At 36.4% G+C, this 23,846-nt stretch overlaps 1 protein-coding gene across 6 annotated transcripts in view; it reads right to left on the minus strand.

Annotated features, from left to right (window-relative positions):
* Positions 1 to 23,846, minus strand: part of HELZ (helicase with zinc finger) — a 155,689-nt gene that overhangs the window by 83,541 nt on the left and 48,302 nt on the right. For all 6 annotated transcript variants that reach the window (XM_045814239.2, XM_045814235.2, XM_045814236.2 and 3 more), the window contains 5 exons: positions 23,062 to 23,137; positions 20,784 to 20,982; positions 20,232 to 20,339; positions 18,875 to 19,172; positions 9,913 to 10,180 (listed from right to left, as the gene is read on the minus strand). In XM_045814239.2, coding sequence (XP_045670195.1) covers positions 9,913 to 10,180; positions 18,875 to 19,172; positions 20,232 to 20,339; positions 20,784 to 20,982; positions 23,062 to 23,137 — 949 coding nt within the window. The remainder of the gene's footprint in view (positions 1 to 9,912; positions 10,181 to 18,874; positions 19,173 to 20,231; positions 20,340 to 20,783; positions 20,983 to 23,061; positions 23,138 to 23,846) is intronic.

Raw genomic sequence — 23,846 nt, forward strand, 5'->3', positions numbered from 1 at the left:
GTCAAGCCTCTCCCCTCAGCTTGTGCTCTCTCTCTCTCTCTCGGTCACTCTCTCTCTCAAATAAATAAAAATCTTGAAAAAATAAAAACTGAACATTTAAAATAAAGCTAAGTATAGTATTTTAATAAAATGAAATATTACTACATGTTAAGTAATACAGAAGTCGGCTTGAACACACCCTGGGACCATTAAAACTTTAAAATCTCCTAAAGCCAGAAGGAAACGCAGTGTTGAAACTTCAACGGACCTTCATTAAACTGAGGCTTCTCAAGCAGATCTTACCAAAAGATTCAAACTGTGAAATTTTTCTTTCAATGCTGTTAACGAATAACAAATAACATCCAGAATAAACTTTTGTTCATGACTGCACTGAGTAGATCCCATTCAGGAATTACAAAGAGAAGAGCAGCCTGTCAACGGCGGGCACACTCACTCGCACTCCCATGCGTGCCCGTTAGTGGGAGAAAGGTGTGTGTCGAACAAGGACGGAGAATCAAGATCTACATGGTCAAGAAATAGGAGGTGGAAGAAAGATTTAAACTAATGGACATCCCTCTCCTTTGCCATTCTGAAACGGGGCTGTCAGAAGACAAAGCAGTAAAAGAGAAAAGGGAACATTTTCTACTTTTTCTCTGGAAGATTTAAAATTATGTGAATGAAAAAAATTAAGCTGTTTTAAAATCTAAATACTCATTTGTGGAAAGGGCTACTTTTTAGTGGTTCTACTAAACTGTCTTCAAATCTTCTTTTGTATACATGATGCTAAGAGTATCTTATAAATTCTTTTTAAAAACACTGTACATTTCCTTAATGGAAACATCTGCTTACAATATTAGGAAAACAAATCTAATTAAAACACCATATTAAAGGGTGCCTGGGTAGCTCAGTTGGTTAAGCGTCTGCCTTTGGTTCAGGTCATGATCTCAGGGTCCTGGGATAGAGTTCTGCATTGGCAATCCCTGCTCAGCAGGGAGTCTGCTTCTCCCTCTCCCTCTGCCTCTCCCCCCATCCTCATTCTCTAATGAATAAATAAAATCCTAAAAAAAACACACACACCATATTAAGATGCTGAAATGTCCATTTTATATACTTTTAGTTAGAAAAGTAAAAAATAAATAATAAAGTTAGAAAAGTATAAGGATAGAGAAATATCGTTACAGAAATCTTTAAGGAATATAACATCTGAATAGCTACTTACGCATGTAATAAATAAGTTGTTCACAAGTTCCATTAGTAACCTAAAAAAAGAACACTTAAACTCCAAAAACATGTATAAATACATACTAAAGTTAATAGTTAATGATCTGACTCAAATGAAGATTAAATGAATTCCAGCAGTATTAGCCATGTGTACGGAATTTTTAAAAATCACGTTATATTCTTCTCATTCTCTATGCATATTTTACTAGATCCAAAATGGAAAAGTAGGATTATAATTTAAAGAACTACAGTTTGTATGTTATCTAGTTACATTTGACTCTTTAAAGACTGAACGTGCAGTAAGATTCACATAAAAATCAGTCATGAAATGAAAATAAAAGTATACTACACTCCCCAGTTTACATATAATCTATGTTCACCTGGGTTTTTTTTCTTTTTTTGTAATAAAATACATGCTTTAAAAAAGAAGGAACCCATGGCTTATCTATGCTTTTTCAAATACAGTTAAATTTTTACTTTCCTTTACTCCACACATATGAGATTTAGGGTCATTAAAAGTTTTCTGAGAGAAAAGAAATTTCTTATAGTGCATTCTTCATTCAGAAATGGTCTCTTTGGGGGCGCCTGGGTGGCTTAGTTGGTTAAACATCTGCCTTTGATTCAGGTCATGATCCCAGGGTCCTGGGATGGAGCCCCGAGTCAAGCTCCCCACTTGGCGGGGAGTCTACTTCTCCCTCTCCCTCTGCCCCTCCCCCTGCTCGTTCGCGCTCTCCCTCTCTCTCAAGTGAATAAAATCTTAAAAAAAAAAAAAAAAGGTCCCTTTGTTGCTAAAGTTGATACGTGGTTTTCTGATTTTTTTTTTTAAACTTTGCAACCACTTTCCACTTTTTTGAAACTCCCTTTTCTACTGACTTCAAGAAAGTCATACTCTCCTAGTTTTCTTCTTACCTTTCTAGCAGCTCCTCCATTTTCCACCCAAGCACCGGCTACCTGCTAAAAGTTCACCCTGTCCTCTTCTCACTCTGTAGGTTCTCATCAAGTGAGGTCGCCCTCTCCTAGATCTCTCAGCTCCGGGCTGGAAACCCAACTGTCAAACAGACACCTTCGCTTCTACGCTCTCAAACTCAGTACAAGCAAAACACAATCACCAGCCGATGTCCCCTCCTGTCACCCCGAACCAATCTTTCCATGTATTATACATCTCAGGCAATAGCACTCTCACCAACCTAGGTGTCCAAGACAGAAACCAGGTTACCCCTGACCTTGTATCCGTCACCATCCTTCAATCCCCATCGTACATTCACCAAGCCCTGTTGGTTCCTCTTCCTCCTATTTCATCTGCATCTTAACATTCTGAACTTGGATAACTATAACAAACTCCTAATATGACTTCTTTTCTTTTTTTTTTTTTTTAAGATTTTATTTATTTATTCGACAGAGAGAGAGACAGCCAGAGAGAGAGGGAACACAAGCAGGGGGAGTGGGAGAGGAAGAAGCAGGCTACTAGTGGAGGAGCCTGTGTGGGGCTCGATCCCATAACGCTGGGATCACGCCCTAAGCCGAAGGCAGACGCTTAAACGACTGAGCCACCCAGGTGCCCCCTAACATGACTTCTTGTTTCAAATCTATACTCCAAACCACCACCAGAGAATCTTTACAAAATATAAGTCTGATGATAAGTAGCTTCCTCTGGCTCTAAAGGTAAGGTTTAAACAGCTTTCCCTCTCACTGCCCCACCCAACCCAATACGAGCCCTCCATTACAGCTATGATGACCAACTTGCAAATTTCTCCCAAAATTCTATGCTATTATTCTCATATCCTGTTCCAACTAAATACCTTTGTCCTATTTCTTCATCTGACAATTTTACCTGTTGCTTTTTTTTTAAATTCAGCTTCAAGAGGCACCTAGGTTGCTCAGTCGGTTAAAGGTCTGACTCTTGGTTTCGGCCCTGGTCATGAATTCATGGCTCATAGGGTAGAGCCCCACAGTGGGCTCTCTGCTCAGCAGGGAGTCTGCTTGACATTCTCTCCCTCTGCCCATCCCCCAATATGCACACACATATACACACTCTCTCTAAAGTAAATAAAATCTTTTTAAAAATTCAGTTTAAACACCATCTGATTCCCAAAAGCCGACGTGATTCCTTCCTTGACTTGACTATCCTCCTTCTCCCCACTAATGTGGGGTAGATGCTCTCCTGTGGAGCCCTTGTATGTTTCTCTATTGTGGTGCAAATTACACTGTATTATTACTCTATATTTAAAGGTCTGTCTCCCCTTTTTTCTAAGTTTTTATTTTAATTCCAGTTAATTAACATACAGTGTTATATTAGTTTCATGGATTACAAACTTTTGAGGAAGAAAGAAACTGTGTTTGCCTTAGAATCAGCAGTGGCTAGTCTACAACCTAACACTTTGAATACTCAATAAATTTTGTCCATTGAATTAATTTTACATTTTTGTAATAATCTGATTGTTTCCAGGCAACATATTTCCATTTCAACTACTTTATACTATTCCCCAACAAATTCTAGAAATTGTGTAGTATTTTCTCAACTAAGGCAATATATTAAAATTTTACTATTACATCTACTTTAGAACCTGCCATCCCAAAACACCTGATCACAATTTAGCAAGCATGAAAAATTCACCTCAGTCTTAAAACAATAAGAGAATCCTCTTACGACATTTAGTTATGCCTCACAACAAAACTCTTGAGGTAGAGACACTAGAAAATAAAAGTACTAAGAAATATAACTTCCCCCAGAAGATATGTCATATGTTCAAGATACAGACATAACAGACTTTCTGGTAGAAGTTACAACTCGTAATATTTAATTTTCTAAAAGATTAACAGCCTAGGGGCTCCTGGGTGGCTCAGTCGTTGAGCATCTGTCTTCAGCTCAGGGCGTGATCCCGACATTCTGGGATGGAGCCCCACGTCAGGCTCCTACGCTGGGAGCCTGCTTCTTCCTCTCCCACTCCCCCTGCTTGTGTTCCCTCTCTCACTGGCTGTCTCTCTCTCTCTGTCAAATAAATATTAAAAAAAAAAAAAAAGATTAACAGCCTAAAACTAAATTACATTAGTAAGATTTCAAGTATACAAAACAACATAGGTACTTTTAAGATTTAAGAACTCAGAAACACCTAGAATACAAAATATATCCTACAATTAGCAAAGCTATTTCTTAATAAAAAGAAAAACCATCTTTCTATTATTGCTTGCCACATTTCGAAATCCGCCTTAAAGCTTACATAATTCCTAACCTTTTGGGAAATAGCAGAATAGCAGCCAAGCAAATTTTGACCAATTTAATATCATACTTAGCTGGAAGAAATATGGCTCTATCAATCTTAGCAATAGCTATATCTCTTGAGTGTAACTTTAAAGGAATTTTAAAGCTGTATAGAGAATTTCACTTCATACAATTTCTGGCTAAATGAATGATAACAAAAACCAACCAAGGTGATGAGCCAATACGTGGGTTTACTGAGGCAGAGTAACAGAGGCCTCGCCTCGCCCATCGCAGTGATGAAATGTGCATCCACACACCAGGCCCGTCGTGCCAGCTGTCAGCACTGAGAAGCCCAACAACCTGATTAGGCATGCCACTACACAGTTTAATGGACACAATAGCTTCAGCCAAAGTCAATTTCTTTTGAAAATGTGCATCGAGGAATCAAATAGATTTCGCTTCAAGGTAGAGTCATAATTGAATGCATATCAACATGCAGCTGAAGACAAGAGAAATACTTTTTTAAAAGTCTTAAAAGAACTCAGAAGCATTTTCTAAAACTTAAATGAAATGCAGTATTATCTTTAACACCCCCACACACCTCATACTAAAACTTAACATAAAAAAGAAATCTTAATTTGTGGACCGCTTTCAAAAATCATCCCTTTCTTTAAAGTAAAGAAATAAAAAGATAAACTTGATTACTATATCCAAACTCACGCCAAAATATATCTTGTCTAATCTTGAGAGGCTTCATTCAATCCCATTTTCAAGGAAGGAATGCTAAGGTGACCATGTAAAAACAGAATCCAAACCTTACAATTAAGATGTAAGAACCTTGATGTTACTTCCATGATTAGCAATATTCTGCTTAAATTGTCAAAGTGCTAGGGCGCCTGGGTGGCTCAGTCACTTAAACGTCTGCCTTCGGCTCAGGTCACCATCCCAGGGTCCTGGGATCAAGCCCTGAGTTCGGCTCTCTGCTCAGCAAGGGAGCCTGTTTCTCCCTCTCTCTCTGCCTCTGCCCCTCTACCCCCACCCAGCTCATGCTCTCTCTGTCAAATCAATACAATCTTTTTTTCCCCCTAAATTGTCAAAGTTCACAAATGACCAATACATCTCTTGATCTTAGGAAATATTCTATTAATCATGGGTAAGTCTGACTACATCTCAAAAAGGCACATTCCAGTGCACACAGAATACATTATTACTGTCAATACACATCCAGGTCATTAGAGGGACGACTCTGTTTACCCAAACGTTCTTCACCATTCTAATGGTGACTTGGGTTTGCTTTGATGACTGGTACTGACTGAACAGACAAGTAAAATGATTCAATCAAACACACTAGAGCATGGCCCAAGGATCAAATCCAACCCTCAGCCGGTTTTGTATAGCTCTTAACTAAGAGTGGTTTTTACAAAAACAAAAAATAAAACAAGAAGACAAAACAAAGAAGCTATGCAACAAAGCCTGTATCAAGTCCACAGAGCCTTTAATATTTACTTGCTGGACCTTTACAGAAAAAGTTTGCTGATACCTACACTACAGCAGAGTTTAGTAGCTGCATACAGAGCCCCTCAACTCCATTTTTTAAATATATCTTTCATCTTATTTGTGTTTAAAGAATTAACAATCAAGTGTGAATTAAATTCAAGGCAACAATAAAATACATACAAATATTAAGTTTAAAAGGGAAAGAAAGAAAAAACAGAAAATACAATTTTTTTAAGTAGTATATAAAACTTTGTCAAAAATTTTTCAAAATCCTTCAGTTTGTCTGTTATTTGTCCCTTGTCCATCAGCTTACAGACACCCTCTGACAACTCCATCTAATAACTAAGAGGATTTGCTTCTTGGTATGTGCACAAACTCTATGCTGTACTTCCCAAAATTTTACAAGCCTGTCAAATCTGAAGTGTAATTTACCAGCCTGCACATCCAGGGGGTAACCTTTGGGTGAGAGAATCACTGAAAATTTTCAGAATTTGCTGACACAATAACTATCTACTTGTCACATCAGACATGTAGCAATAAATTCTCATTTCTGTCTTTAAGATCCTTCAAACTCCTGTGTACTTAGCATAAATAACACATAACAAGTGATCCTACAGACTTATATTCAATTTGTGAACATCCCTATTTGAGTCAATAACTATTCTAAAGATCTAATTTTAAAGATTAAAAAAAGAGAAAGCTCAGATGTTCCTACTATACAATCTTACTACAATCTTTCTTTTAATCTCTAAGGGCAATTTTACACCTGGATCATCAAGTGCTGCAACTGATAATGTCCTAACTTCCTTTCTATTTCTTTGTTTGCTTTTTCTTATTAAAAGAATAATATGTGGTCATTGTACAACATTTCAAAAATAGAGAAAACCACATTAGAACATAAAAAATCAGGAACGCCTGGGTGGCTCAGTCAGTTAAGCATCTGCCTTCGGCTCAGGGCATGATCCCAGGGTCCTGGAATCAAGTGCTGCATCAGGCTCCATGCTCCGCAGGGAGTCTACTTCTCCCTCTCCCTCTGCCCTTCCCCCCTGCTTGTGCGCTTGTGCGTGCTCTCTCACTCTCTCTCTGACAAATACATAAAATCTTTAAAAACATTTAAAAAATTACTCATAATTTCACCAACCAGAACACGTAATGCTTTAACCATTTCCAACATTTTTATACACAAATATATTCATGTATGTGGGTATACATACACACATACAAAATTAGAACTGCACTGGATATTTTCCCCTTTACATTATATCATCATCATCTTTACTGTTTTGAAAATTCTTCAAGAACATAATTTCAATATAGTAGTCCCCCCTTATCTGCATGGGATATAATCCAAGACCCCCAGCGACTGCACTGTGGATAATGCCAAACCCTATATATATTATATTTTTTCTTAAGCATACACACCTGTGATAACATTTTACACATTAGGCGCAGTAAGAGATTAACAAAAATAATAAAATAAAAATTATAACAATATGCTGTAAAAAACACTATGTGAAGGTGGGGTGTTTCTCTCAAAACATCTTACTTCCTGTACTGTACTCACACTTTTTCTTGTGATGATATAAGATAGTAAGATGCTTGGGTGATGAGATGAGTGAGGTAAATGACATTAGTTCAGTGACGTAGCATTAAGTTATCACTGCCCTTCTGATGACAGATCTCAAGAAGGATCATTTGCTTCTGGACCACAGTTGATCTCAGGTAATTGAAACCACAGAAAGTGAAACCCCAGATAAGGGGGCACAACTGTGGTTATATAACACGGGATTATATGGCTACATCATAATTTACTTAAGTCGTTCTTCACTACTCTTTGAAAGACATTTGTTTACAGGCATCTTTAACTTCACCTCTGGTTCTTTCTTCAGGATGATTCCTCGTATGTAGAATTACTACACCAAAAGGTCCAAACCTTCTAAAGACCTTTAATACAAACTGCCAAACAACCTACCTTCAGAAATATACCAACTTAGTCTGCCACCAGTGTTCATTTCATGTTGCAGGTATTTTCAAGCCCCTCTTATATGGGCTCTTTTTTTTTTTAAGATTTTATTTATTTGAGAGCGAGTGAGCGAGCAGGGTGAGGGGCAGAGGGAGAGGGAGGACTCAAGCAGTCTCCGCACTCAGCACAGAACTTGACGCAGGGCTCAACCCAACAACCCTGAGACCACCACCCAAGACGAAACCAAGAGTCAAGGCTCAACCGGACTGAGCCACCTAGGTGCCCCTTATATGGGCTTTAAAAAGCCCTTGCAAGGTGCTCTTGGAGTGAACTTTCACCCACTTAGTTTCTTGATCAGAATCTGACCTCCGCAATTTTGTAGGGTTCATTCTTTTATCTATTAAAATTTCTCTTTTTTTAAGAAAGGGAAAGAAAGAGTGAGAATCTCTAGGAGACTCCACGACACGGGGCTCAATCTCACCACCCTGAGATCATGACCTGAGCCAAAATCAAGAGTCCCAATGCTTAACCCAATGCTTAAGCCATCCAAACACCCCAAATTTCCATTTTTTAAAAATTATTTTTATTTTAATAATCCATAAGCTTATTGATCTTTAGTTATAAGTTCTGAGGCAATGTATATGGAATGATTTTTAAACCTGAACAAACAATATTTATTTGTTATATTTAAACAAATGTAAGTTAATATATAATTTTTTCTGAATTTCTATTATGGTACTCCAAAATAGTCTCTTAAGATTCTGGTAGGCTTTTAAACTATTTCATCTTAATATTTATGATTTATCAATGTTTTCTTTACTAAGAAAAAGGAACCTATGATCATGTAAATAACATATATGCATATTAATATCGTGAATATACATGATACAAGCCACTGTCCTTGTTATTTTTTTTTTCAAAGTTTACTGAGCGATACCAAAGTGATAGATAGTACAAAGATCCCAAGGAGGGAGGGGACCCGAGAGGGTTGCCTTGTCCTTGTTATTTAATAAGTGACTATTTCATTAGAACTGTATATGGACACGGTTAATAAAAGTCTTGTAAGAGACCATCAACAGCCATAATTTGAAGTCTTAAGAGTAATGAAAAATATATTCTAGCTAATTTTGTAAATTTTACAAGCACTTAATTTGAAATTAGATATGTTCCAAAAGCTACATCATATTTAATCCATAAATAGAGTAACACAAGGTATGTTTAAATTTTTACTTTTCTTTTTCTGAATATATCCCTTAATGACTGTTCAGTATCTATTAATAATATTAATGATAAGGTACCAATAAGGCACCTTAGGAAAAATATAGGTTGGTTAGGCTATGTTTAAAGGGAAAACTACTTATAAAAATGTATTTATGTCTCATAATTATGGTTCAGTATTTAAGGCTTCTGGATTTTATCTAAAAAGTAGAATGCTACTACCAAATATAACAATGATTTCATTAATATCTTCCTTCACTCAAACTTTCGTTTCTTCTTTTTAATCTTTTCTTATTTATTTGAGAGAGAGAGAGAGAAAGAGCATGCGTGCGCACAAGAGGCGGGGAGGGGCAGAGGGAAAGGATCTCAAGCAGACTCCACACCAAGTACAGAGCCCAATGAGGGCTTGATCTCACAACCCTGAGATCATAATCAGAGCCAAAATCAAGAGTCAGACACTTAACCAACTAAGCCACCCAGGCATCCCAAGTCATTTCATTCTTAAAATTATATTCCAAAATATGTGGTCTCTTTCAGTTTGTCTGCATTTATTCAACAAATATTTACTGAGCACTCACTCTAACTACCATTAACAGAAACCTCCTATACAGCAGGGACCACATGTTTACACACCTAGCACGTGGCAGTCTTATGGAAATGAATTATATACCATGCACCCAGGAGGCCGACATGAACAGAACACAGCACTGAACAACAGCTATTCAGTAACAACCTATATTACCTATCTTCACTTAGGCACACCTCCATTTTAAAAATAAAAAATACCATTGAAAGGGGAGTTTTTTTAAAACAAAGTGTTTCTAAAGTAACTTACTTGCTGACTTCTTTATACTGGGCTATCTCCTCAATATAAAGAAGGTCATGCAGCCGTGACTGATAGTTGGTCTTGGTCAATGATTTGTCTAAAACGGACTGGGTAAACAGCTGGTCAGCAGAGAGAGGAATTTGGTATCTGATAAGAAGGCTCTTCTCCAAATCAGTAGTTTCATTAGGTTCAAAATCTATAATAGTCTTAGAAGAAGAATCCCAACGCTTAGCTGTGGTTACTAGCTGTTGTTTTGCATGCATCAGGTATTCAAGATCTAAATGGAAACAAAAAACACATTTATAAAGGAATACAACATTAAAATTCTCAAATAATACATTACACATTTTGGTAGAAGCATTTCATATGCTAGAGCTAATAATTCTTAAAAACAAAACAGTACAAAAACCCATTTGACAGAGACTCTTCCCCATATCAGAAATCTTTTGTCTGGCTTAACAAAATAACATAAATAGGAACCCATGCAAAAAACACCTTTTTTTTAAACATCAGGATAGAACAGAAGTAGTTATTAACATATTGAAAATACAGATTAACATTTAGAATTTAACTCTCAGTCAAAAGAAATCTGAACTGCAGGATAAGTTCCTCATAGGTAAAATCTATCAGGTGATAATCACTTTTCTCCTACTACTACCAATATCTGCCCATTATAGAAACAGAAAATCAGAAAACTATGTTTTTTCTTGTGTAGTAAAGCACAGTGAAACTCTCTGAAAGTCAACTTACAACTAACCAAAATCTTTTAGAAAATACTCATGTAAAAACACTGCTAATTCTTCATTAAAATGTGATAAGATGTACCATTAAAATGCCATTCCAGAAAAATCCAGTTTAGCCTCAGCTAAATTATACTGTAAGTAGGGCACAATGTCAAAATGAATGACTGTTCAAGTTCTGACATCTCTGGGAAAAAAATGTAGCATAGGACCAGCACAAGGTGAAATATATCGTAACATAAATTCTGAGCACTGGGTGGGCTGTTTCCACAGTGCGTATTACTTTCCTTTTGGGCGGAGCATACATATACCTATAAATATGAAGCTTAACCAAAAGGGGGGGGGGGTCTTGCTTGACTGAGATCCAGTTTTAATGTAACGTAATTGAAAAGATGGCTTCACAACTCAGGTTACAATTTGGGAAGAAGTCTAAGAAGTTTAAATAGAGATCAGCTAGTCTTCAAAACACAAAAATAAGTTACCCTGTACTATATTTGCAATGAGAGAATAATGCCTAATTGCCATGTACTGCTTAGTGAGAGATTTTCCTACATTTAAATGTTATATATAAATTACAAACATATAAGTATAGTCATCCAAAAGATATTTCTCAATACTAGAAAACAGTTTACCCTAATACCTTACTAAAGATTCAAATGTAAAGGACCTAATTTCTTGCCTTTGCTCCTTGAAAAGGTATTTCTACATAACAGTTTTATTATTTCCCAAATGGTAAAATAAATACAACTATAATCATCAAGCCATAAGGATGGCCTGCATTCTTAGAATACTCTGGATGAAGCAAGGATGGTCTGTTTTTACAATAGCTTCAAAAGACGTCTCATAAAGTAAACTAATCACATTTTCTTCCTAAATCATCCTAAAATTGGGCCCTGCCCTTTCATTCCTTAAATCGTAACTACAAAAAATATTTAAATAACACAAATGCCAATATTCCTAGAAGAGAGTATACCACCACTAAAAATCAAATGATACTCATTATCAAAATAATAAAGATGTACATAAAAATTTTCCTTAATTCAGAAATCAAGAGAAACAGTAACAGTACAGTGACAAACCAAATAACCAGCTCTGTAAAAATAAAAACTAAACTCTACATACTATCAAAGAGTCACTGTCGTATGTAATAAAAGGATGTCTATTATTTGGAGTTAGGGCAATTATATTTCATAATTTTATTTTAAATAAGAAATTGAATCAGACTATGCCTAGATCAATATTATGTTCACATTCTTTAAAAAGTCATTAATTATTTCTAACTGATATTCAAGTAACTAGGATTAACAAGAAACCTAAAACAATAGAGCTTTCCTTTTAATAAGATTTTTGTATTACCTATTTAATATGCAAAGCAATTTATACAGACAGTCATTCTACTCTGGACTACAAGTATTCAGGCTTTCCAGGAAAAGTGGCATGAGAAACAGTTTTTGTTTTTCTCATCTTATCTAGACAGTGCCATGATTCCAACCCCTATTTTATGAAATTATTAAAATTAGTGTCTTCAGCAGGCCGCACGACTTCAAAACAATTTCCAAACAATGTTAAATTTTATTCTGTTTATTTTTTAAATGACTATAAACATACTACAGGAGAGGGGAGAGTTCAGGGAACAGTAAAAAGAATCTTGAAAAACATCCCTATGTGCCAACATCAAAAAAGTCTGCAAATTACTATCTCAGTCATTAACTCGGACATCAAAAAGGAATTGTGGCCAGTGACTACTAAGGACATATTTTGCCAAAGCTACTTCTTTTTCCCTACTTCATGTGAACTTGAGATAAGCTTCTGCCTCCAATCCTCTCATTTATAAGCAGCGGCTTACTAAGCCTATTCAAACACGTAACTTACAGTCCTCAAAGGTTGTTAGGTCTTAAGAGGCCCTGTTCAAAAGTTTTTTTCTTGCAGATTTATTTATTTTAGAGAGAGAGAGAGAAAGGGAAAAGAAAAGAGAGAGAGAATAGGGGAAGGAGCTGAGGGAGAACAAGAAACTCAAGCAGACTTCCCAGCTGAGTGCAGAGCCCAACGCGGGGCTCAATCACACAATCCTGAGATCCTGACCTGAGCTGAAAAAAAGAGCTGGATGCTCAACTGACTAAACCACCCAGGCGCCCCTTACGAGTCCCTTTTCAAATAGAGGAGGGAGAGGAGGTTCCCCATGGGGAACATGACTACTACAGGCCTCATTTCAGTCGCACCTCCAGCACGTGGTAGCAGCTGCTAACGTCTAAACCACACATACGTGCTACTCGGGGCAGCTGAGCCAGTTCATCCTTGGCAAGCACTTTTCTTCAACCTAGATTAGGCTAAAATGAAAATCACTCTGCCCAGATGAAAAGTGAACAGGTTAAGGATCAACACTCAAAAAAACCATATAGGGAGAACTTAACACTGACTTAGTAACCAACTCCTACAATAATAAATCGCAAAGCAAATCTGACAGGAATGATAAACCTGTAGGATCTATTACCCTGAGATGTGGTAGGCAGAAGCTATAAATATATTTTAAGAGAAATTCACAAGAAAAAGTTAATTAGCATATACCTAATTTTTTGAAGATAACATAAAGGAAGAGCTGCTATTGCCACAAAGAGAATTCAAGGTTGGAATGACCAGTGGACACAAGATATGCTTCCCAACTTCCCTGGGCCTGCTGACTGAGAACAGCAATGCCCTCCTTGTTCAGCCACATAGTTACTATTCTAACGAAGCAGCCAAAGGGTTGGTTTGTTTTATCCTGAAGAATATAATATAGCAGACTTGAAAATTATCCTTAACAGAACCTAGAGAGTAGATAAGAAAAAGTAAGGAGAAAAAAAAATTCGAGTGTTCTATGCGTCTAGCATAAGGGTGGACGTAGAAGAACCATGCAATAAATAAATGCATGCTAAACCCACAGCTCTTCTCATCTAGGACTTAAAGAGAATGAGAGTCTCAACTCCAAAATCAAAGGCAAACACTCTTCCTTAGGAAACATTATGGTTCTGCCTTTACAAGTCTAGACTGCCCAAAGTAACAATAAAATTACAAATCTGAAAGCACTCCCAAACCATCATTTCAGCTCTCCATTTCAATATCATTCCTTTCCCAAAAATTGCTACACAGAAACAAGATTAGCATCTCTTAGCTTACCCATATTGTCTGTCCCCATTTTTCATCTCTTAAAGAAACCAACAAAAAGTTAAAACAGCAAAATAACAGCATCAGAGTACCTCATTACTTTTTACATGCTTCTACTCAACAATATTTATCTTCTATTGACAAATATTTTTTAAATCATTTTTCTATGACTTTTCATACTATCAGTATCTATATCGATGTTGGTATAGATACATTTATATATAACCGGCCCTTAATTTACCAACAACTTTGGCATTTGGAGATAATTTTTTTTTTAAAGATTTTATTTATTTAACAGAGATAGAGACAGACAGTGAGAGAGGCAACACAAGCAGGGGAGTGGGAGAGGAAGAAGCAGGCTCATAGCAGAGAAGCTTGATGTGGGGCTCGAACCCAAAACGCCGGGATCACGCCCTGAGCCGAAGGCAGACGCTTAACCGCTGTGCCACCCAGGCGCCCTATTTGGAGATAATTTTTAAGTCATACTACATTTTAATGTAAATGTTAACATACACTGCTAGATTCAAAGTAAGAAATGTGTACTATCAAGTTTTCAAATTTAAATATCATAATTAATTTTCAACACGTCACTTCCAGATATTCAAAGCATAATTCCAAATCAGTTTGCCAAGCAAAAATGTTCCATTACTCAAAGTTGTGGGATAAAGTTGTATAATGCAGTTTGTTTTCTAAGCAAGGGGACAACCCACTTTCTTCTTTTGTAAATGGTATTTTGCCACACATTTTTGAGAGGCACATCTTTAATCCAAAACAATTTTTTCAGTGCATACAGTGTCTCTTGCTGAACCTAAATCTCACCAACAAGGGAAAAGCACTGAAAAAAGCCAAGTTAAAGTTATATCTATTGCCTGAACAGTCCGCAGAATTGCCATTTACAACTAGAAGAAAAAAAATTCACTCATGGCCTGCAAATAGAAAGGTTTGAATGCTTTAGATAGCATGAAAATAGGGGTGCCTGGCTGGCTCAGTCACTAGAGCGTGCGATATTAATCTCAGGATTGTGAGTTCAAGCCCCACCCACAGTGGGTGTGGAACCTACTTAAAAGTAAAGAAATAGATTACCATGAAAATAATATTTTAAAAAATGGGGCGCCTGGGTGGCTCAGTCAGTTAAGCATCCAACTCTTGGGTTTTGGCTCAGATCCTGATCTCAGGGTTGTGAGATGGAGCCCCCACTGGGCTCCACCTTTGCAGGGAGTCAGCTTGAGATTCCCTCTCCCTCCACCCCTCCCCCACTCATGCTTGTGCTCTAGATTGCACTCTCTCTAGCTAAAATAAATAAATGTTAAAAAAAAAAAAAAGAGCAGGGAAAATACCAAAAAACTACAAATTACCACAACAGGTCAGCTAATGTCAGTAATGGCCAAAAACAGTCAGCCAAATGTAACCTAGCTTGCCTAACCTAAATTTAAGTTTTTCTGTTTATAATTATTCAAAATATCCTATCAAAAAATACATTTTATACACTCTATATATTGCTCTATTGTAATACTTATTTTTCCTGGCCTTGAAAAACAAATTTCACTACGTGAAACTGTTTTGTTTTCAAATTCATTCAAGAAAACGCTTGGGGCGCCTGGGTGGCACAGCGGTTAAGCGTCTGTCTTCGGCTCAGGGCGTGATCCCGGCGTTATGGGATCGAGCCCCACATCAGGCTCCTCCGCTATGAGCCTGCTTCTTCCTCTCCCACTCCCCCTGCTTGTGTTCCCTCTCTCGCTGGCTGTCTCTATCTCTGTCAAATAAATAAATAAAATCTTTAAAAAAAAAGAAAAGAAAAGAAAAGAAAATGCTTAATTTGGGGGCGCCTGGGTGGCGCGGTCGTTAAGTGTCTGCCTTCGGCTCGGGGCGTGATCCCAGCGTTCTGGGATCGAGTCCCACATCAGGCTCCTCCACTAGGAGCCTGCTTCTTCCTCTCCCACTCCCCCTGCTTGTGTTCCCTCTCTCACTGGCTGTCTCTGTCAAATAAATAAATAAAATCTATTAAAAAAAAAAAGAAAATGCTTAATTTTTTTTCAATTATTTTCTACGACATAACTACTTAGAAGTAAAACCTTGTTTGAAGAAAAATAAGCAAAGATAACAAACTGCAAAGTGGTCAGTAAAAAAGGATATAAAGTATCACAAAAAGGGTGTAAGGCATCATATCAGTTCCAAATGGGAGGATATCCTTGACTATATTAATACCTTCCACCAAATTGAATGAAATATAAAATTCATTATATTTTCTTTTTTTTTTAATATTTTATTTATTTGAGAGAGAGAGCGCACGAGAGAGAGCAGAGAGCACAAGCAGGGAGGTAGGGAGAGGGGCAGAGAGAGGGACAGAAGCACACTCCCAGCTGAGCAGAGAGCCCGATGCAGGACTCAATCCCAGGTCCCCAGGATCATAACCCGTGCAGAAGGCAGATGCTTAACCGACTGAGCCACCCAGGCGCCCCAAATTCATCATATTTTCAAGCTGATATATTAGAAACCTAAGAAATGAAACTCTATTTTCCAGTCACCACACTCAAAACGTGGGTCATCTTGGACAACTTCTCTTCCACCAACTTCTCTTGCCTTCTCTTGCCAAGATCCACAGGTGCCATGGTTTTAATGGCTTGGGTCCTTAGGCTTCTCAGCCCCTCTCCTCTGCATGCACCCTAGTCCCAGGCCTCCCTTTTCTAAAAAATTCTCCTTCTCTCTTCCTACTTTCTTCGTTCTATCTGAAGCCAGGAATTATCCTAATCATGGCTCATGATAAAACCAACAGCTACCATTTACTGAATGCCTAACGGGTGCCAGATACCACACAAAGCTTATCTTCGGTCTCACAATGATCCTCTAAGATAGATAACTGTAGCCCCACTTTACAGAAATTTCCACATGAAGTTCAGGAATGTCAAGTACCCTGCCCAGGGTCCCACAGGTAACGAGAAAATCAAGATTCAAATCCAATTCTATTTGACTCTGGAGTCTGTTCAATGCTCTTTTTCTCCAACTAGAAAAGTACCACATACCTAAGGCAAAATACCCTTAATCTCTGAAGCCCATGGGGGTGCCCTGAAATCCTCATTATCACATCCTCCCCTCATCTGTCTTAGCAGTATCATTTTCTCTTAATTTTTAATGCAGACATGTAACATTTTCTATTATTAACTAAATAGGTTTTCATTAACAAGATACAGATTGTTAACAACACAAACTTCTATGAGAAAATGAATCATGAGTTTCAAATCACCAATCTAAAAGCGAACTTTTATCATATAACCCACATGTAAGCCAAGAACATCCTATGAGAATTACACGGGAAAAGCGAAAATACGTGTTGGTCTCTCTCCGTGATTTAAAAACGGTGCTTCCTGTCAAGTAAATAAATAAAATCTTTAAAAAATAAATAAACAAATAAATAAATAAAAATAAAAACGGTGCTTCCTAGTAGTTCTCAAGTTTAGTCTCTAAAAGCGACTTATTAACACAGGGGGAGGCAAACCACAGCATGCAAGGTAACTCCAGCCCACCCTCGTTTTGAAAATAAAGTTTTATTGGGGGGCGCCTGGGTAGCGCAGTGGTTAAAGCCTCTGCCTTCGGCTCAGGGCGTGATCCCGGCGTACCGGGATCGAGTCCCACATCGGGCTCCTCCGCTGTGAGCCTGCTTCTTCCTCTCCCACTCCCCCTGCTTGTGTTCCCTCTCTCGCTGGCTGTCTCTCTGTCACATAAATAAATAAAATCTTTAAAAAAAAAAAAAAAAAAAGAAAATAAAGTTTTATTGGAACACTGTCACGCCCATTTGCTTACATATTTTCTATAGGTGCTTTATCATTACAGTGCAGAGCAGAATAACTGCAACAGATACCATCTGCCAGGCAACATCTAAAAGACTATCTGGCTCTTTGCAGAAAAAAATTGCCAAAGAACTCCTATACTAACAAATATAAATTAAATATTCTTATTTTGTCAACTATATCTATTTGGCTATAGGAATTAACATATTCTGATTCCAAAGAGTACTGAGAATATGAAAAAACAGAATACAACAGAATAAAAACAGGGATAAGGTATCAAAGTAAGAAATAAGGTTTAAGTGAGGTTTCAATAAGTGTGGGTAATAGTAGCACACATACTAGAAGGTAAGGCCTAATTGTTCAATCTGGGCCCAAATGTTGCTTTAACTTTACCAGCAGCTGAGGTAAAGGGGACAGAACCAGTTCCGCCTGTTCATTGTGTCCAAAAAATAAAATCCTCACATTTGCTCATGAACAAAACTTCTAGGTTCTCATAAATGGGACACAGTGGTACCTAGTGAAAAATCCTCCACAACATGGTTATAATCAATCCAATAGCAAGTTCACATGAGTGTTTGTTAAATAAATATTTAGTGTTCTTTAAAAAGAATAAAGCACCTATAATCCAACCAAGAGCCAAAGAACAGGGAAATGTGTCCTTCCCTTGTCCTGCTGGATATTGGCATAAAACTGAGGAACAGGCAGTAATGTAACAAGGAACAAAGTAATTATCATCTTCTGCAGGTGCTTACACGGTAAAAGCAGGGACCTCTTCCCAGGAACACAGAGCACATCCTAGTAAAGGCACCATGGTCTCCTTCACTAGTGAATGTACAAAACCAACTTACGAAATCTTATATTCAGGGCTTTTCATTCAAAGAGAACGTACTAATGTCAGCAAAATTAACTGGAGACTCAGTCAGACATGGAAATAGACATTGGAGGTGTACTCACGATTACCACTGAAATGACAGTCTACCCAAATTAATACTGAAAGGTTTTACTGTGCTAAAATCACCTTCCTTTAAAAACAAAGCTAGTAGACCAAAACAGACCTCATCATCTACTCAGACAAGTTTGAGGAGGCTCAAAGCAAGTCTGCCTGATGACGATATAAAGAGAACAGGGCATAATGTGAACCATTCTAATCCCATTACACAGTAAATGAGTCGATGGCTTTGGATTTTTTTCCTTATTATTCCCTCTCTATCCATGGAATATTTAGGGGCCAATACATATCTTTTAATGCTTCCATTATAGTGCCTTTTAATACATCGTATCAGGGGAAAAAAGTCTAAATATTACCTTCTGTAGAAGCTGCATCAATCATTACTCTTTGCATGAGTACTGGTTCCAATCCAAAGTCGAAAACTATGGTTTGGCGAAAAGTTCCAAATATTTCTGTGTTAAATGCTATCCCGACTTTATACACGTAATGATCTAATCCATTTTGGGCCATCTTTCCTCCTATCCATTCTTGACAGTTTTCTGGGACTTCTTGTGATACCTGGGTAGTACTATCTCCGGCAGATATTGCAATGATACTAAAATGAGGACGATGAGCATCATAAAGCAATGCTACACGATACAGCATTCTTGCAGGCTACAAGGAAGTTAAAATAATTCATTGAGTACAAGGGGGTGAAAAATCCAATTGTAATTGGGCTCTTCAATGAAAATATTCCCATAAGGGACTTTTACTTTCCCATGCTTCTAAGAGACTATGTTAAAAACACAAATTGTGCTCATAAGCCATTTAAGAAAAAATGAGAATGGTTAAAAAAAAATCAGCTGTTAAAATTATATATTTATGATGTCATTTGTAACTCAGTAAAGCTGAAATTTTAAAAAATGATATATTTATACTACATTTCTAGCCTCCCTTCTTTTTCTAGGATATGCTCATCTTTCTTTGTGGCAAAAGCTCTATCACCCTGTTAGATCACTGACCTCCAAATTTCCATACCTTTGGCCTAAAAAAAGTTTTATCTAGCTTCGAGTAGGAAGTCTTCATAGGAGGGCAGTTACCTCTGAAGGCACTGGACTGGGTTCAAGGCCGAAGCTAAATGTTCCCAGATTTTTCATCCCAAGATGCAGATGGTACAGTGGAAGAAATGCCACCAAAAAGTACACAAAACTTTTCCACTGCACGTATTCACAGAAAAGTTTGACTCTGCTTCATTCTTAAACTTTGAATATTATATTCAAGATGGGAAGCACTGCAGAAAATGTCTCATATTAAAAACCCATTATTACAGAATCTGTGATTTCAACAAATCAAATATAAAAATAAAGCTGTTACTTGTTTAAGTATCTTAGAACTGCCAGATTAAACAATTCAATTTTTAAATAGTTAATTATAAGCCATGAACCCCATCCTATGTTCCAACTTCGGAAGACAATATATCAAAGACCTCTTTATCAAATTAATAAATTAACAAACATCTAAATATCTACAAAGACTTTCTATCTCAAAATCTAAAAATATTATACCTTTAATGAACAAAATACAGAAATACACTGTAGCACAATATAGAACCTACTTTAGAGGTACTTAGATTAAAACATTTGCAGTGCTCTAACACAGAGATTTAAAGGTCAAAAGAAGCCTTAAGAAAATCGAAAAAAAAATTACATTCTTTAATTAGCACAAAATTCATACCTTACAAGTAAGAGCAAAGGTCCATGTCTGGTGAGATTTTTTGGTGTTGACAGTAACCGACAGATCAGGATTATGCTCTACTTTTACTCCTTCTATACATTCACTAAGCTGAAAATAGAGAGCAATTAACATTGTATTTTTACTCCCAAAAGCACAAACAAAAACTTCTGGCATGGTAAATAAATATCAACGGTAAAGATGCTGATGGAACTGTTTACAAAGCAAGATACTTTTTATACATTAATTTTATAAGAACAAAATATAATAAAGCTTAGACAAGACATAAGAAAATTAACAACAACAAAATGGCAGTAAACACTCTCTGAATGAAGATTAATGTAATACCTGCAAATCTTCAAACAAATGGCTTAGTTCTGCTCTTTATTTTAGCAAAAGGGTCTACTTTTGCTACAAAAACACTTTATCAAGAATCAAGTTCTTCATATAGAGGATAAGGAAATAAACCAAAATAGCACAAAATAAAGTCAAGACTCAAACAAGGTCATCGTTTAAAACAAACAAACAAAAAAAAATGCAGTTTATTTTCCTCACCACTTTCTCAGGAGATAATGAATTCATCCACTTTTCTATCAAGGTTTCCATGTAACTGCCTGAGAGCTGTTTATTCTCATTTTGCTGTTTCAATTTTATCAAGCGTGAAGCATATCTTTTCTGCCATTCTGCTAGTTCTTCCTGGGAATGTGCTGAAGTACACTGCGCACCATACCTACAGATTCCTTGCTCTAAAAATCTAAGTAGAATAGGAAAGACTGTTTTATCATATACTTTGTTGGACCATTTAAAAGATAAACTTCCAGCATTTGCCCTCCGACTCTTCAATAACAAAAACAAAACTTCACCTCCTGAAAGGCCATATTTATCACACTGACTTGCACAGAGGAGGAGGAAGAGGTTTCCAGAACATTTGTAACAGTTAATCACTACAGCAACTTTTCATACTCAGTGACTTCTTTTTTGGAATAAGGGAATGATAAAGCAAAGCATAATCAATCATAACCACCCCTCACCCACAAAACCGACATTGAAAAGGTAGCCTCCTTCAGGATGTAACAACTCTATTTAGACAATTCTTCTTAGAGCAGAATTTTCCTAAAGCAACACTGACATCAAGTGGATCGGTGCATCAAACACAGGTGTGCCCTACTTCTCAAAATGGTACGACCTAAAGACAATTCTCCACACACTAGGAATTTCATTCTGAAGAAAAATGTTACTATATCATTAAATTATCACCTTAAGGCTTCTACTTTTCACCTTCCAATGTAATGTCTTCAACTCTTCTCTATATTACTATTACCTATATTTCACTGAAAATACTGGACTATATTCATTTGCTTCAAGTTTCAAATAAATTAAGAATAAAGTTTTATATTAGAATCACAATTAATTCAATAGTCAGATTAAAATCTTCAATGGTAAATTCCTAAATGTTCATTTTAAAGGACAGAGTTAATGGTTTCTCAGTGTTTATGACTCAGAAAATTCAACTTAACAAATTACTGGTCAAAACAGATAAAAATGCAAAACTATTAATTTTTTTAAGTTTTAAACATCCTACAAAATTATGGGTCTAGCCAGTTTTTAAACAACTGAAACATCAAAAAATTAATAGAAGATCTTCTGAGAGAAAAAATGAAAATTTATAAGTAGCAAAATAGAGATGAGAGGTGTTATAATATGGATAATTTCTCAACTGAAAAAACATGGACAGTGAGAAATATAAAACGAACCACAGCACAACGTGAATTACCACGTGGCTCACCCTATTTGAAAAGATGACTGTATTTAAAGCTTTTCTTAATGATACAAAGTGCTCGAACTTAAATTATACTACTTATTAAGTTCTCTTATGCTTTGTAAGACACATTTAAAAAATCATGCATTTGTTTCTCTTAAGTATGTCTTAATGAGCCAAATATTTCTTTGTCTTTCTATTGCTTTAAATTATTTCTTTAAATACTAAAGGTTTGGTATCTTCTCTGGCCTGTAAATCTTCTCACATCTCCTCCGCATAGGACTGTGTTCTGTCTCTACTCCAACATGATGCCACCAGGATTTTCGAATCTTATTACTTAGTTTCTTTATTTCTACTATAAAATCACATCTGATCTTGACCATTCAATCACCAAAACTCCATATCCAATTTCTTTCATTACCAAAAACAATCTATAGTAATGAGACTTTATACCTAAAATCCCTCTAGTCACTAGTTCTTATAAAAAGAACTGGAGTTCACCTTTCAAAATGTGACTTTAATAATTCTTTCCAGCTTAATAACGACTTAATTTTGAAAGGTTAGCCCTTCAAATAGAAATTGCTCATAAATTATATATAAAGATAACATGAAGGTAACAGATTTTCTTTTTTTAGAAAAGTTATTAAAATAGTTTAACATTTCTTCATCTATTTTATGCTCTACATCAGTTTATATAATCTCAATTAAATCACCATAAGTCAGAGGTACATTTCACATAAATAAGAGACCAGAATTAAATTCAGTCATAATAATCCAACTGGTATTATAAAAGACTTCTACACAAAGTCTTGGCAATCCCAATTTAGATCACTGTTGTTTGTAATTAAAAGAAGGCTCACTGATATGGCCTTGACTTTTATTATTTAATGATAATGACCATGAATTATGGCTTCTGTTTCAAGTCGAAAATAAACCATTTTACTCCATCATTATACGTCTTCCTTCATATATTATCTTCTTTAAATTGGAATTACTACTTTTCGAAAGTGAAGGAAAATTATCTATCCGTTGAATAAAGACATGTCAGTGGTTTAAAAAAAAAATTCACTTTACCTTTTACACAAAGTATATTCCTCGCTGCTTGTGATTCCCCTAGGTGGTGGGCGGAAATGCCAACCATTACAAGATCCTAGAGAGTAATCAGGATATAGTCTTATCATTTGAGGCTTGCTAATAATTCTGATATTTTAATGTGTAAGAAATACTATAAACCCTCCACACACATCATCCTAGATGATGTAAAAAGGACATGACATACTTGCCTCTATCAAAAAAGGAATCTACCAAAGGAGTTAAATTCAATTAAACACAGGAAACTTCGACATCACTGAAGTAGTTACCCAGCAGCTAAGTCAGGTCAATGACCCTGACTCTATCCTAGCAACTGGTGGACGTATTTCCAATGCAGTCTCTTCCCTAACAACTAAAGGGGGAATGTTGGCATGCTTGTCATTTCTTAAGTATAAGATGTATCTCTATTAGGAATTATTTCAGGAATGCGAAAATTATCATATCCTGGAAGGAAATTTTATAGAACAAATTCAATACTGTATATTGAGTGAAAAGTTCCACATTATCAACCATGTTCCTTAGGATTGTCTGGCACATGTCACTGTATCAAGTAATCCTTTTTTACAATTGAAATAAAGTTCAAAAAGTTGCATTCTGAGGTGGGAGCTAAAAAGTAACATTTTTTCATTTCTGAATACAATGAGCTTTGATTCATTTAGGTAAAAGGTTCCAAATAAACCAAGGAAAACAAGGCTTAAGAAAGAAAAGGCTAGAACAACAGAGGCTGAGCAGCACCACGTTTGCAAGAACCTCACAGCCATTCTCTA

This window comes from Ursus americanus, chromosome 23 (genome assembly GCF_024610735.1).
Source record: "Ursus americanus isolate L20-20 chromosome 23, mUrsAme1.1.p, whole genome shotgun sequence".
Taxonomy (NCBI): Eukaryota; Metazoa; Chordata; class Mammalia; order Carnivora; family Ursidae; genus Ursus; species Ursus americanus.